Source organism: Platichthys flesus, chromosome 6, assembly GCF_949316205.1.
Source record: "Platichthys flesus chromosome 6, fPlaFle2.1, whole genome shotgun sequence".
Taxonomy (NCBI): Eukaryota; Metazoa; Chordata; class Actinopteri; order Pleuronectiformes; family Pleuronectidae; genus Platichthys; species Platichthys flesus.
The window spans coordinates 10,017,781-10,034,537 of record NC_084950.1 but is presented as its reverse complement, the minus strand read 5'-3'; the positions used below and the strand labels follow the sequence as shown (position 1 = coordinate 10,034,537).

The 16,757-nt window shown below is 41.9% G+C and overlaps 1 protein-coding gene across 1 annotated transcript; it reads left to right on the top strand.

The window, feature by feature from the left end:
- The first annotated feature begins 497 nt into the window (after nucleotides 1-497).
- On the top strand, nucleotides 498-8,614 carry LOC133954985 (ubiquitin-conjugating enzyme E2 H-like). The gene is made up of 7 exons (XM_062389609.1): nucleotides 498-829; nucleotides 4,145-4,221; nucleotides 4,414-4,488; nucleotides 4,619-4,658; nucleotides 4,841-4,893; nucleotides 5,553-5,681; nucleotides 6,016-8,614. The coding sequence occupies exons 1-7, from the start codon at nucleotides 777-779 to the stop codon at nucleotides 6,138-6,140; spliced, it is 552 nt and encodes a 183-aa protein (XP_062245593.1). The 5' UTR covers nucleotides 498-776; the 3' UTR covers nucleotides 6,141-8,614.
- Nucleotides 8,615-16,757: the final 8,143 nt, after the last annotated feature.

Sequence of the window (16,757 nt, the reverse complement as noted above, 5' to 3'; positions counted from 1 at the left end):
TGTCATATGTACAGAGTAGACAATAGAATGTGAATATAATGAAACAAAATATGAGGCAATTGAACAACAATCACAGTACATCTACAGCTTTCCAGATATTTTGACTGCATGGATTGGTACGTAATGACTGAAATTTGGCTTCAGTTCATTTCAATAATTTTCCCTTTAATTTATTAATGGTACAACTTTTATTTATCTATTAAGACTGTTTATATTCATATACTGATTCATATCATTGGTGGACACAGAGTCACTGAGAGAAAAACATAACTTTGGCCTTGTGTGCTTGTTATTGAATTTTTAAATAAGCTCATTTCACCATAGATCCGTGCGTGATAGAAAAGCACACCCTCGCCGTTGAGCCTTCTATGCTGAGCTTCTTCCTAAAAAAAATGACCCAGAGGAAACGTTCGTGTTTAAAACGTGAATCCCCGCAGGATTGAGCACAGCGGTGGTGTTCGCGTTGACGAATACGCCCGAAACGGAGCAGCGGTCGAGTTCTGTGACGCGTGCTTCTGCACCTGGGCCCTCCCTCCTCCCGTCGCTGGAGGTTGATGTCACTGGCAGCAGCAGAGTCCCCCGGACAGGACGCGAGAAGTGTGGGTAGAGAGCAGCGCACACGAGCCCTTGGAGATCCACGGTGTGAGGAGCAGAAGAAAGTGGGCGATGGTGTCTTGTTTATGGACGTTGCGGGGAGGCTGCTGATACGGTCCGTCCACGCTGAGAGTCGCAGTATTTTTTAGATCACTTCTTTAAACAACAACAGAAAAAACAACATGTCGTCTCCAAGTCCGGGCAAGAGGCGAATGGATACCGACGTGGTGAAACTGTATCCTTCCCTGAAAATAAACAAGCCGAAATAATCCGAGCTAACAGGCTCGTCTTGTTTTTATGGCCAGTGTCATTGCGCTGGTGGGGGTTAACGCTCAGTTTCTCCGTGTTGGATGTTGTCGTGATGTATATTGTGTGTTTCCTGCCTGGGAGAGATTAGTCAATCTTGTGAAAAAGTGTCTAACGCTCTCAACCCCGTGATGTACAGGGACAGCTGGAACGTTAGCTCGCCCAAGTTAGCCGAATGGCCAAAGGGAGCTACACGTCAACTGCTGTTCGTGTGGCGTTACTTGCCAGTTAGCCAACGATAGCATGCTAATACATTACTTATGTGTTTTTTTCTTCTTGCTAGCATCCAATTGTTATCACCAGTGGAATCTGCTGCTACGTTAACTAGGCTGCGCGAACTCTTGTGTTAGCTGTTGGCCGTTGCTAGCTTTAGCTCGGGGGGAGCGATGCGATTGCCCGTTGGCCGTAAAAATGCGCTTCCATCGGACTGACAACACAACGCGAGGGATGGTCGAAGGCTTCTTTATATTTTGGAAGCACTCGTTTGGAAAGACACGTCCGCGTATTTGTGTTTTCAGCACCATTAACGCATGCGAAGCTAGCTGTGTAGCATGCTAATCACCGAGCGAACAAATAAGGTCGTTGGAGCGTAACAGAGACGATCTTTGACAAATGATCGAGTATAGACATAACAACTTTTAATACCATTATATAAACGGACTTTGATACTTTGTGCTTTGTTAGAGATTGAGGCCTAAATACCAGGATGGTACAAAGGGACTGAAAACAGGATACACGTCGTGTTTTTTGCTGAATAAGTCACGGTTTGCGTGTCTACAACATGTTTTACAGTAAAAAAATAAATTCTTCTTAAGATATTGTTGATTTGAGCTGTCGAAAGGCGAGATGGGAAAAAGGCCAATGATACGTTGTCCTTTTTTAAATATATTTATTTTCATTAACATCGCTCTCTTTCGGACTGGATTTCCGACGACATTGCGTCTTAAAATATTGGCAGCTGACTGGTTTTGTCGTGTCGTGTGTGTATCGTTGTGTCGCTTCTCGTTATTCGCAGTTTGCACCCAAGTTTGCTCGAACGCTTTAATGACAGCGTGAGCTGCATTGTTTTGTTTTTGTCCTGCAGCGAGATGCTGCTCTCTGATTGGTCGGCCTGTTACCATCCGGAACATGGCAGGGGGCGGGGCTTCACACAGCTGATCGCGGAACAACAAGCGTGCTGTCCGGGGCACACGCACGGGGGCAGGGAGCGTGAGGTTCGGGGACAGGGCGTGTTGTTTTCCAGGGTCATTAAACACAATTGGACGATTAGTTGATTTAGTCCGCGGAAGTTTTATATTGTACCGATAATAGTTTCGCTCATTCCATGTCGTACCAGTTTGTGAAATGTTGTTTTCGGCTTTTAATTAAAGTTTAGTCATCTGGAGCTGCTTATCAGACAGAAAACGCAATTTGAAGACGTCCCCCCCCTGGCCTGGGCCTGGATTGCTTTCTCACAATTTATAAACTCAACGTTCAATTGATTAATCAGAAGTATATTGATATATATATATTTTGTTGCAGCTCTGACAACATAGATATCCAGTAAAGCTTGTGTCCTCTGTCAATAGAGTATTACTGATGTTTAAGAATTTCAAGTTTAAGTATTTTTGAAGAGTTGAGCACAATCGGTTTGAAAACAGACAAATTGACCTAATAATACAAAGGAGCTGATTCAAGGATTTACTCGTATTAATTTGATATTTTAACACTTCCTCCTGTCTAAGTTCAGGCAGATTAAATGTTCAGGTAAATTGGTACATGTTTTTTTGTGTGCATGTCATTTAAAGTAGATTTATAAAAGGTGTGGTAATGAGCATACAGTCTTGTCATTAAAAAGGACACAAACAAAGGAGAAAGTCAGATTACAGTAAGTGTTTTTGTTTTTCGTCGATGTGATTATGAAATATGAATGAGAGATCTATGAATAGACATCAGGAGTCACTAAGGAAAAACACATTTCCTCCTGCAGTTCTTACATTTGTGGATCTTACTCCAACAGTTTCCAAATCTTGTGTTCAACAGAATATATTGTATATATAGAGTAGTCTCATGTTGTGGCTTTAAATCACATGTGTTGGATTAGACCAGCTGATTCAGGCATCTTGCCACAGCTACAGTATGTCACCATCCTGCCAAACATCACTGTTAGTCCAACACATGTACATCAGGCTGAACCAGATTTACTGCCACATGGTTTACTGCAGGTGAGGACATTACATTTTTTGGATTGCATAAATGGACAGAGAGCCAAGAAGCACAATGTCATGAGAAGTCAGTGCTCTGAGAGCCTTAGTCCAAATAAAGCTTTTCCCTTGTGTACTTACTTTACTCTTGAGTGAGCATATGCCTGGTTTCTATGGATAACCCTCGGGGGAAGGTAGGAAAGAGAGAGATGGCCTTTTCTACTGCACAGGCCTGAATCTATAAGATGTTTATTTGTAAGAGCCATTCAGAGCAACCTTTTCTCCTCGGTTAGGGGTTTGCATGACATTTTCTTTTTGGTGACTGAGATCTTGAAACCTTCTGTAAAATTTGTATTATCTTGTGTCAGCTAAACTGACATTATAGCATTACCTTGCTCAGATTGTTGGGATGGAGATGGAAAAGGGATTTATGGATGATGAAACAGGGTGTAACAGTTCCGTCGGTTGTTTTAAATTTCCATGCCTCATTGAGTCAGTGTCATGGCCGTTGACTGACTTTCCGTGTTGCATTCAGACAGTTAACTCAGTTTCGCGTCTCCTGCTGTCGCCACACGCTGCAATTATGACACATCCTCCCGCCCAAGTCACATCTTCTCAATCTGTCATCGGCCTGGAAACATGAAAGTTTACATCAGTCCACAGGTTTAAGGCTCAATGCACACAGCATCTCAATGTTTGGTTGTTGATAGAACCTCTTCTAATGTTAGTACCTTTTATAATATGGAATGAATGTGTGATTATTATGTACTGTGCAGTGGAAAAGTTTCTAGTCTTCCTTTAGATCTACGTTCCTCCTTATTGACTCATTGTGAAGTTGTTTTGTTGCCAAGGAGAGCGGTTGTTTGTTGTCTGAGAGTGGCCACTGCATAATTGATCTCACCTACTCATGTTATTGATCCTACGTTTTACTTCTGCCCCAGACAAGTTCACACAGGCTGAGAATCTGAAATGTAGGCACAATGGAACATAGACACAGCTATGTTTTGTTAGAAATGTGTTTTTGCTGTTTGGGTGCTCCTTTTCCTAAACCACATGTTCAGCATTGAGAGCAAGCACGAGGTCACCATCCTCAGTGGACTCAACGAGTTTGTGGTCAAGTTCCATGGACCACCTGGAAGTAAGAGCCGCCTCCAACTTACCACATTTTCACCTGTGAAATATCAGTCCTCTTATCTAACCCTTCTCAATAAAGCTAATAAATGTGTTTTCCAAAATGCCATACTGTATATTCCTTCAACAACATGGACAATGCTATTTTAGTACTGTGTTAGTTTGGAGAATATTTTTGATCAATCTCACTTTTTTCCAGCGGCATATGAAGAAGGTGTGTGGAAAGTTCGGGTGGACCTGCCGGATAAATACCCCTTCAAATCTCCATCTATAGGTATGAAATAATCATCAAGAATCAACTGTTGTGCCGAACCTTGATGAGTGATATAACTTTGCTATCGTTAAGTGTACTGTTAGTTCTGTTAAACCGAGGACAACGTCATAATTAAAGCTTTCTTTCCCAGGATTCATGAATAAAATCTTCCATCCCAACATTGATGAAGCGTAAGTCAAACTATTATTCTTTATTAATTCTTCTGTAGCTCTTCTTTATTGTCGCTGTCGATGATATTCAGCTGTTTGGTTTCGTTGACTCACACCAAACTCTGCACCTTCCTTTGCTTTGACAACCTCTGTGAGGCTCTTATTTTGTATGAGTCACGGTGTTGTGTTTTGTCGTCTTTCAGGTCAGGCACGGTGTGTTTAGACGTCATTAACCAGACCTGGACAGCTCTCTACGGTGGGTAACAGTCACTGCTCTCATCGCAGCACAGCCTTATGTAGTCATGCCAGTCACTCGGTTAAACAGTAATGGCCAATAAATCAACACCAGGCGAGCAGCATGCACGTCGACGGTAGAGCTGCAGGCAGAGCATCTTGGTTTAATCGGCTTACACTTGAGTGATAGCTGCCTCTTGTATTGAGGTCATAGTGACAGATAAGAAGGTTCTGAGGCTGAGAGGACTCTGAACACGATGTAGTGAACACACTCACTTTGTTACCAACATAATACTGATACAACTTTCAGAGAGGGTTTCATTGGTATTAAAGGAGAACCCAAAAAAAACTGGCAAAGTGAGAGCGGAGTCGGACATTTCTGACATGAGCTGGAAGCTGTTGACCAATCACAGCAGGCTTAATCAGACAGGTTCAAGTAACAACCTAAATAGAAATATGAACCTGAACATCAGCTTCCTTTGTCTCCTTTAATATTTCAAACCACAACCATAATGTGTCAGAATAGTTTTTTCCAATGTTTGTTTTAGTGGATGAAGATGTAGCTGTAAATACAAGAGGATGAATCGGTTACATAATGAAAGCAAGTCCAGCTTGTTGTAACTTGTGTGGCTTTATTTTATTTGTTGTGTACTGACTAATCTTTCTCCCCACATCCACCAGACCTCACCAACATCTTCGAGTCGTTCCTCCCTCAGCTGCTTGCCTACCCCAACCCCATCGATCCTCTGAACGGAGATGCGGCCGCCATGTACCTGCACCGGCCAGAGGATTATAAACACAAGATTAAAGGTAGCACATAAGTTTCGAATTATTAAAAAGTCAAAATACTGTTGAAGTAAAAATAATACAGTGTTCAGTGGTACTGTTTTTCATTCAAATATTCATTTTAGATTTCTTGCAGTCCTAGAATGCAGCTTTGAATTTGCAAGGAGGCACTGTAGCAATTCAAGCTGAAAGGAAATCAACCACAGAGTGATATGTTTGACACAATTGTAATCTGTTGAGGTCTACCTGAAATCACCTGACACTCTGTGAAAGTATAAGAAGCCGCTCTGTTGTTGCTAAGTTACTGTGAACATCCCATGGTCAGGCATGTCTCTACCTCGTCGTGTTTCTCTTTCAGAGTACATCCAGAAGTACGCCACCGAGGAGGCTCTAAAGGAGCAGGAGGAGAGAGAGGGCAACTCTTCCTCCGAGAGCTCCATGTCAGACTTTTCGGAGGACGAGGCTCAGGACATGGAGTTGTAGTGAAGGGGAGGAAGATCCTGCCCCACTTCACCTCACAACAGACTATTATTTCCTAAAGAGCAGAAAAACTCAGTACTATATTCATATTTAAGACAATTTTTTACAACAACACAAACGATTTTTATTGCTACACGAGGATTTGCAGTATAATATCGCTGAATATTAACCCTTACTTAGGAGTTCACGACCGCTGGCCCCCTCCTTCACACCGACAGATCAGAGAGGAGCTCGTCATTCAATCCCATCATCCTCAGCGGCTTCAGTCAGGGGCTTTGACACTGCTTGGCGGAGTTCGCACTGAGCAGTGAGACCAGCACGGGGAGCAGGACTGTCATCGAAACACAACTAGACTGTTTACACTGGGTTTCCTCTTTAGATCCACAACCTGCAGCTCATCAGCTTTTCTGTTGTAACACGCTCTCTTTTTTCTTTTTGTGTAGTTTTTAGTCAACATTTCATTCAACTCGCTCACAGACGTCTGCAAGATCACGATCCATTATTTCTAGTCAGGCCCAAGACTCAGAAGAGCATGGAATCGCCCCCCACCTTCCCCTTTCATTTTTCGCCGCTACAGCCCAGAGGAGCTTCCCATACAATCATCACCCTCGAGGAGCTGAGGACCAGAGGGCCACAGGACGGTGTGGCTGCAGACGCCCTCTCTGACACGACTGCCCTCTCTCCTGACACATCACACACACCGTCAAACAACTGATGCATCAACCAGAAAACGCCAGCGGGTGTGTGTATGTGCATGTGATCCAGGAAGAATCAAGGCGTTTTGATAACCCCTGTCACACTGACCACTGATTTCTCAAGAGAAGTGGAGGACAAGGTTCACGATCCTGATCCCTCTTGTTTCCAACACCCTTCCCCTCCTCCTCCTGCTCCTCTTCTTCCTCCTCCTCCTTCTCTCCGTTTTAGGAAAGTGTTTGTCATTCTCTGAGTATCTTTGTATATTGTGGCATGACACAGAAGTGAAGTTTGTGTAGGGCTTTGTGGAGCTGTAACGCTGTAGAAATGAAGAGGAGTCCTGCGTCTGTTGTGAGCCGGGCGGGGTTTGTCGGGGGGATTACCCAGATCCTTGTGGAATTGTTGAACTTCTTAAAATTTGCCTATTGCTTGTGTTGAACTATAATAGGTGTTTGACTTGCGTAGGGATAGTTAGGTTTTTTTGCGGGTGGTGAATTCTATCATAATGTATGGTTTAATACTTAATGTTACCCACTAGTTTGAAGACTTTGTCCTGTAAAGATGAGGAGAATTAATACATCTTTGTCTGTGGGACTCTTTGTTGAATCAAATCCTCCAAAGACGTGTTGCACCCCTGCACCCCCTTTCTTATGCAAATCTGTCCATGGAAGAAGATTTACGTTGTGAGACAGAAGTGCTCTTTGTTTCAACCACTCAACGCTGTCTCATTTCCTTTTGTCGTGCTGTTTGATGGCCTGTTGTTTTCCAAGATGCCGGGACAAAATTATAATTAATCTTCAAGCCCTAATTTTTTTATATATATATTTCTCCCCGAAAAAAGCAGAACACATAGGAATTCCTCCTCAGGCTGGATTGAAAATAAAGTGTTTATGGTGAAATTAATAGTGTTTTCGAAGTGTCAAACTCCTGCATGGCCATCTCCGATGAGTTCAAACTCAGAGCACAGGTTTGTTCTTCTTCAGATTCTTTGCTTTGGTCCTGATTTAACCCCGAAAGGTTCATGTGTCTGTCAGCAGTTGTGCGGAGGAGGTGCTAACAGAGAAGTGACAGTTTACTGTTGAATTTCCTGGTGGTGCACTGGCCTGTGTGTTTTGCAGGCTCCAATCCTGATATGTGTTTGCAGCGTGCACTCAATGCACCTCAGACCTGTTTGTAGACTTTGTTGTATCTGTAAGAAAAACATCTGTAAGTTAGTATCTTACTTCATCACCATCAAAATGGGCTATTTCTTTCTCTTTGGAGAAAAATAGGATTATAGTCAAACTTGAATTAATAATAATAATAATAATCCCTTTATTTTCTTTTTAAATGATATCAGGATCTCTTCCACGGTGTCTTGCAAGAGGATTTACCTTCATTTGAGAATAAGATAGGTTACTAAAACCAGCATGTCACAGTTTTCGACATGGCATTAAAATGTATTTGTTAAATAGTTAAACTGGCTGGAATTAGCCTCGGTAACCAAATATATGTTGGTGTAAGTCGTAGGACGACATGATACACAGTCAGTTGTCACAAGAACAATCCACTGTCCAGCCTTGTTTGTCATCATCTGGATTCATCAGTGTATTATGTATTTTTATTAATGAGACATATATCTGATGCCTATAATTTCTTTGAATGTTTTTATTTTTGTCTTTTAAGCCCGATGTCCAAGACACAAGTCAAGACATCCCCCCTTTTTTTTAAAGGCAAAAAATTAATAAATGTGCTTCCCTTGTAACTTGGAGAAAGAAATAAAACAAGAAAAAAATAAACCTGAACTGTCGATGTTACTTTTCTGTTTATGAGGCGGTGTCAGAACATCTCAAGAGCTGTGTTAAGAAAATGACTGTTTTTGCCTTTAATTTTTTTGTATTTTAAAAATCTTCTTTAAAAAATATTCATATACTAGTTTAATTTTATTTGCTCGGATGTTGTGGGACAAGTCACATACAAAATGAAGTTAGTCATGATTGTTACATTTGTCTCTCTGGCCACTAGATGGCAGCTCTGTCTTTCAGACACAAAGGTACAAACATTAATTTCTGTTTTGCCCTATTTAAAACATCTTCACCTTTTAAATAAATAAAAATAAAACATAAACTAACTTATTAAATCACGTTAGTAAGAATTTAATGACCCACATCTATAATAACATTTTTAAAGTACATTATTATTCTGCCGATCTAGACATTTTGACATGTCAGTAGGAAAAGCAAAGGAGTGAAAATAAATAAATTAAAGAATTGATTCCATTTAGCTGCTTCAGCTTCAGGTTCCTGGTGTTGTACATGCTGCCTCAATGTTACACTGGTACACTTATATAGAGCAGGGCCATTGCTGGTGGGATACCTGTTATTAATGACATGAAAAATATAAAAAAAGATGGAACAGCAGTCATAATAAATAAAAATGCTGCTATACATATCATCATTTTGAATGAAGTGTGGACAAAGGTGGGTGCTCACCTCCATAGTATTTTTTCTTCACATTGTAAAATATTCAAAGAAATAAATTACTGGAGTTGGTTTGAAACCTAGAAACTATTTGTTTTTTTTAAGTGGACTTTTCATGACAGCAATGGATTGGACACATTTAAAAAACAATCATGATGAATAAATAAAAAGCACCGGCACATGAGATGCTGGAGTATGATGCTCTTTGACAGACACAGGCAGACAATAATGATCTCATGAAATATTCATAGGTGTGTGGCCATCGAGCCTCTTTCTGATCAGGTTTCCTGTTTCAACATCAGTTTAATCAGTTGGCGTCAGGTTCGTTATGCTCGTGCCTGTGGAGGACCAGCTCCTTTATGAGAATAATATTAAATTATATATCATTTTCCTAATCTGTTTTTTTAGTTTTGACAAGAAGGTGAACAAGGGAAATCCGCATTAAAATATATTTTTTAAAGAAAGACCAAAAATGTAACATAAGGAACAAAAAAATGACCAGAGACACTGACAGAACTACAAAGAGACGTCATAACAAGGAAACAAAAAATCTGAATATTTCTTTCCAGAAGAAGGTTTTCCTCGGCAGGGGGTGCACGGCAGGGTGCCCAAGGCCCCATTTGTTCATGAAGCGTCCATGTCTGCAGCAGCTAGGAGATACAGTCATTCATTTAACAGTGTGATAAAAACGATTGTATAGATATTTGGTATCAGGATGAAATTCAGAAACTAGCTGGTAAATAGTTGAAAGTGTTGTTTAGATGATAAACTTGTAACAGAGTCAGAGTGGAGCTGCTTATTAAGAGGTTGAACAACTGTAAGCCACCAATAGCTAATAGAAACGAGTGAGGATGAGTTTCCTGACTTATAAATCATTGATATCAGAAGGTTATATTTGAATAAATAAAGTCCTGTGTCACAGTAAGTCGAGCAGCAGCAGCAGCAGGCTGCTGGCCGGCTGCACCTCCTTCATAATGTATGGAGAGGACAAAGGGTGACCGGGTGGATTTCAGCGTCAACTTTGAAAAGAGCCGTAACCCAAACCTGTCCTGTGGCACCATGACGGCTTCACGTCAGCTGAAAGGATGATGCCTCTTTTTCCACCTGCAATCTGGCTAATAATCACCGACAGCAGGTAAATGAGCCCTGCACGAACCTCTGGGTGCGCGTATAAAACGAGGGGCCGAGGAGGCCATGGACTCAGAGAAACTCCTCAGTCCCATGAAGGGATGAGAGAGGAGGAGGGGAAGGAAGAGAGGGAGGGAGGGACGGAGGGAGAGAGAGCAGCGACCAGCCTGGCCGCAGAGAGATGCCACACCCGGTGGATGCTGGTATGTCTGTTCAAAAGGGTTGTATTGGATGTTGTGGAGGATTTGAAAGTGATAATCGTTTGTTTTTTTTTTCTGTTACAATCTGCTGTTTTTTAGGGTTTGTGTAAAACAGGATTTACTTTAACGATTAATTTTGTTTAATCATAATCTTGACTTGTTTTTGAATAATTCCAAACTGATATGAGCAGCAAACCGGTTTCCCAGTCTCTCTGGCAATCGCCACCGCAGTGCGTCCTCCTGTGCGTAAAAGGCGCAGAGGAAACGCGCTGCAGGCCGGCTCCGTTTAGAGGCGGCAGAAGGAGAGGGAGGAGGGCGGCGTGGATTACTACTCTGCCACTGGGTTAACCCGCTTACCAACTAATTACCTGTCCACTAGCAAATCCCCTGACATGCAGTCCAAACAAGCAGGGAGCCGGGCGGGACGGAGATGTGGAGATTAAAGCGACTCTGACTGGAGCAGCAGCGGGACAACGAAGACGAGGAAGAAGAAGAAGTTTAAAATACTAAAAAGTGCGCGCAGTTCATCCGGATGAAAGAGCCTCGCACTTCTCATCTGTGATTCAGTTGAGTGACTGTGTGGTTGTGAAGATGTTCTGCTGCTGGATGCGTGTGGAGGCTCAACTGTCTTTTTGTCCTTTTCTAAGTTAAGTGGTGTTGTGAACAGTGAGGATGTAGGATCTGCTCCAAGGTAAGAAGATTGCTGCATGTTTAGGTAAAGCTTCATGAATGCATGTGTGTTCCATAACTAACTTAATCAGGCTACCATCCATATCTTATTATAATCGGTACGTGTCACTACGGGGTTAAAAAAAAATACATAATGTAAAGATCTGAGGACTTTATTCCACGAAGGCGACTACAGAAGGTGTTTATCCTCCACTAGAGCCTGGAATATAACTGCAACGGATTCTGTTGAATGTATTTTATTTATCTATCCGACATTAATCCCCAACTAATCATGAGAAGACTGAGGAGAAACAAATAACATGCAACTCAGTCCTAGAAATAGTTTTCTTCTGATTTCTGTTTATACACTACTCCCTCTCTCTCTCTCTCTCTCTCTCTCCTTTTCTCCCTCTCTCTCTGTCTGTCTCCAGCTTTTTACTCTATTGATCTCTCCCGGAAACGGGAAGATGAGCCCCGCATTGGGACCCATTTGGAGCATCTCAAAAATCACTTAGCGCATCATTCCCTACAGCCAGAATCAATCTGAGTGGCAGAGCAGCTCCTCCACCAGGATCAGGATCAGGGTCTGGCTCACACAGAGGCCAGAAAATTACCAAAAAAGACTAAAACCAGAACAACATTCCAATGGTAATTTTTGGAAAGGTGCAACCACAGGCTGGTACGAGCCGGCAGCAGATGGCAGGTGATTATGATTATGATTCTATCTGCTCATTTCCACTGGACAGACAAGACAAGAAGAGCAGTGAAGATGTTCAGGTTCTGATACAGCTGTGAATCATATCTCCTCCTGTTCTGTGTATGGCACTGGTAGAATTCACTGTCACAGCACACAATCAGTGAATTACCATAGGGCCATAAACAGAGTAGAGACAGATCCATCTTGTCCACTTCCAGATTCAGCTTTAAATTTCAAAAAACGTTGACGCAACAGACCGATCTGCTCGTAACCACCTTGAGAGACGCTTCCCATCTTCTTTGCCCATTTTGGCACTAGCACATTTTTGCTTTGTTTCTCGTACTTTGAGCAATCATGTGTAGTGCCAATATCGGACGAGACAGACTCTCAGCTGTTCATAAACATCCTGGCTTCTTTTTCTGTTTGAGAGAAACACCTAGACTGGAGAGGGAGGGAAGGATGAACGATGGATCCGATCGATTGCGCCGTGCATCTCAGATTTCAACGGTTGCGATGGAGGCCCCTCCGCTTGTGCCCTATCTCTGAAACGCTGTCCCATGTAACCTGATCCTCAGTCATCACACAGATCTGGTGGCATTGACTCTCCCACAGTGTTTGGCAATGGTAGAACTCACTCTGGTGGGCTGGAAGGATCAGGTGGTTCTAGACTTGCCAACAACTGACCGAGAGCCATCGTCCCAGGACTCATCTCAGGAGGAGGATGATTCGATTCCGTGTCCAGAGGCGTCTTGGTGGCAGGTCGGGGGTGTGGACCACAGATAAAGATAAGCATAAGTCCAGTGATTCTGTTTGTTAGACAAACATCAGGACATTACAGCTTCTCTTTGTCCTGCCTCCCTCAGATATATGGCGTCCCTCAGGGTTCTCCCGGCCACACTTAGCTGATCATGACATCAAACCCTGAGTGTAATCTTAGACCTCAAACACTAAAGGTATGGACCAGGAGAGACCTTTGACTAGCGGGCCCAAACCCATAAATCAATACGCAGGCCATTAAGCACTGACCTGACTATCGTCTGCCCTGATCAATAAATCAATGGTGTTCATGTGTTTGGCTGTGGAACCAGCCTTAGGTTGTAAATCCTCAGAGTTGGTGTCAGCGGCGGCAGCTCAGCTCAAGGTGCAACAGGATCCCGCTCAGTCACAGAGGGTCTAAGCTGTTGTTTCTGAGAATTTTAAATTCAACACAAATTAAACATAGTTTCTTAATTCTAGTTCTTATCATTCATGGAGTAAAAATTATTGAATTTGACTGTTTTAGGCCTAAATCACGTCAAAACTAGAGTTCTTACTCTTCCAAAGTCCATGGGTCCCCTTATGAAACCACTTTCACTAGATCCAGATTTATTGTTTGGATCTACGCTAAATTACACACTCATAAATATCAGTCCCCTAACGATGTCTGATTAGCTTCAGCAATATCTTAAAATTATTCTCCATTAAATTGGTTAAAGCATAATCCTGGATCCGCCCCCAGATCTGGATCCATGGCAAAATGTGATAGGTTCTTTCCTGACCGATATAACGCATTATGTTTTGTATTTTGTTAATTAATCAAGTAGTTTTTTGTTTATCTGGCTGAATAGCAGATTAAAAAAACAACCCAATGAAGATGGAAACATAACTATTCGGTGGAGAATATGTCCCTCATATTAGCCTTGGAATATTAGGTAGATCAAATATATTATAAGGTTAGATTGTAGAAAATGTATGAAAAAGTGGGGTTAGGGTTAGGGTTAACTTTGGGCTAAACTGAAACAGTGCTTTTAAAATCCGGTTGCTGTTTTTAATTTCTGGAAGGTAAATTTCTCTTACAGATCAAATGACAGTACATTTGTATAAAATAAAGCACAAAGACATTTATGATTTGTCTTTGGATGCAATGCAAACTTCTAACGTTCTATCTTGGAATTAAATATTGATTTAATAAATATAATGTCTCTTCGTAAAGCTTGAACCTCCACCAAGGCCCAATAGTCCCCTGACATTCAATCAAGATGGATCAATTTGTTTTTTTTAAAATGCCCTGTAAAGCAATATTAAAGAAAGTAAAGAAAAACCTGCATCCACCCCTCTTGAATCCACACCTAAAGTCAATGGGTTCTTCATTGACTCGTACTCCACCCTCAGTAGATTTTTGATAATCCCCTAAAGGATAGACAAACAGCAATGACACATAACCTCCTCGGTGTTGCTTCTTTGTGTGTTATAGCTGGATTAAAACAGGTACAGAATATCCTTTAACATTTGGGAACTGCAACAAGATTATTACGAGTGTATTTAGTTTGAGAGCAGCAGAGGGTCATGAGGAAGACGAGAGGAAGGCCAATCCAGAAAGAGGAAATCTACACAATTTAGAATAAAACCACAAATCGTCTGCAGTTTAAACAAAAGTACCCAACAATCAAACGAGGACCAAACGTTTCATTGTGTCTCTGAGGCGTTAGTCTGGGTTGGGGCCGTCTGAGCCGTCAGCAGCTGATGTGCATTGATCGTGTTTCAATACGAGTGTGATGAGAGTCCATTATGGCCGCTTGCAGAGGATGTGAGGTTAAGTGGTGCCAGTGGACGCACAGAGAGGAAGGAGGGAGGCCGACACACTGACAGCTGGTGCGGGTGATTAGACCTTGTAGTGATGCAGAGACGGCATCAAAGCTCTTTAGGGAGAATCCCTGAACAGGGAGGAGGCAAGGGCACACATACACACAGACACACACACACAACCCCCCTCTGACCGGTGGTAATACAAGAGAATGAGGGGTGTCGTTAGATTAGATCGGGTGTGGAAGTTAATGGATCCCCTCATTAATCTCTTACACTAATGGCTGTTTATCAGGGTGTCAACTGTTCCTCTGCAGTAAGTGTGTGTTCTTGTGCTGCTTCGTCTGTTACAATAAAGATATTTCAAACACGTATCAACTGCATGGTGCGTTTTTCAATTCATAGGATTATAGTACAACAGGAAGGAGGTGAATTGCAGAAGTGATGTAAAGTGACCTGAAAGACAGAGAGACTGAGCCAGAGTTGGGTGCAGGCACACGATTTATTCTTTACCAGATTTATTTATTGTCACTTTGGTGAAACATGAAGCGTTTGAGGATAAATAGTGAAGTATATGGTTTAATTATCAGAGAGAGGAAGAGGAAGTCTGATTTCCCACCAAACACATTGTACAGTTTAGTGAGGACCTTCAGCCATTACACACACATACACACGCAGACACACACAGACACACACACAAGGAGGCGCTGGATTACAGTAATCCAGGAACAGGGGGGGGTATTTTTAGTTCTTCATGATCACAGACAGGGTGCAGCCATCGAGGAAAGCAGATAATGATTCTCATACGAGCAGTTTATTACGTAGCGTCTGGCAGGATCCCCCCCCCTCAATGTCCACAGCTTTTTCTGTGAGTGAAGCTACTGTCTGGATCAGAAAGAGCTGACTATGATACCTATCAAACTAACGATTACTTTTAATTGTTGAATTACATGTTAAGATATTTAAACAGATTTGACAGCCGAGAGGAACAATAATCAATGAGATTCTGCCGATTCTCCATCAATCTACATCTTGATCATCTGTTGTTTCTAATTATCACTACAATACTGATGTGATAAATACTAGTTTAGATAATATCTATACTATATTCATATGGTAAATCTTACTATGATATGATATATAATGTTTTGTATGTGCACTCTATGGAGATGCAGCATGTTGTTAAGTTCATTTTCATTCAGTTTGTCTGTTTTACAGAATTAATAACTGGAATCTGTTTTTGGCCATTAAAGTCATATTTCTTACAGAAAAGCTCAGTCTGGACATTTATTTATTTAGCGTGATATGTCTATGTTTAAATGCACGGCACCTCAAACGCAGACCCTTTTCATTCACCACAGATACAGTAACTGTGATGCAGTGTTGTGCATGAACAAACGCGTCCACCTTTATGTGAACGATGAACTGAACGCAACTCAATGACAAATAATGAATTTGAACGGTGAACACGTTCATATTGTAGCGTCCTCGCGTATAGACAACAGGAAACCTCTCTTTATGTGTAACTTTATTAAAGTCCAGCGAACACGACACACTTCTTGTTCGTAACTCCGACACTCCTATCATCCACCACTGTGTTCTTCACTCCCCTTCCTCAATCACCCTTGATACGCCAACTCATCAGCCAATGAGAGCCTGGCATCCCACAAAACCCTACAGCCATTGGCCTAGAACTGTCAGGTGCCACACTCCTTCCTGTTCACTGACCCTCGGGACATTTCAATACTTTCTCCTCAGGAGAGACGCTGTCTAAATCGAATGCTTTCACCATGTCGTTGCTCAGTGCCCGTAAAATGTCCGCCATTTAGCCTAACCGAAACCAACTAACTAGACTTCGCACTACATTACCCATCACTCATGGCACACATATGCAGACCAAACAAGCAACGTATTCCAAGTGTTTTCTTCTCATGCCAGTGTCTCGGCTCCGAACCACACAACTTGGTAGAAGGAAGCTTCATGGATCAGAGATCTGTTGAGCCGTATAGTGAATGAATCTCGAATCTTCTCTCAAAAAATATCCCCCCCCTCTGGGCTTTTCTCTAACAATAGGTTTCATCCAGTATCTAAAAGCCAAAAATATAAAAGTAACAGTAAGGCTGTCAAATATATGTAGTAAAGTAGAAAATATTTTCTCTGAAGTGTTTATCAAAAGCAGCATAAAATGACACTGTAACACACGATAATTTGC

Excerpts from the sequence above, each read along its gene's own strand:
- LOC133954985 (XM_062389609.1), top strand. The coding sequence starts at position 777 with ATGTCGTCTCCAAGTCCGGGCAAGAGGCGAATGGATACCGACGTGGTG. Across the intron at positions 4,894-5,552 it reads GACCTGGACAGCTCTCTACG|ACCTCACCAACATCTTCGAG; the intron begins GTGGGTAACAGT and ends CACATCCACCAG. Across the intron at positions 5,682-6,015 it reads TTATAAACACAAGATTAAAG|AGTACATCCAGAAGTACGCC; the intron begins GTAGCACATAAG and ends TTTCTCTTTCAG.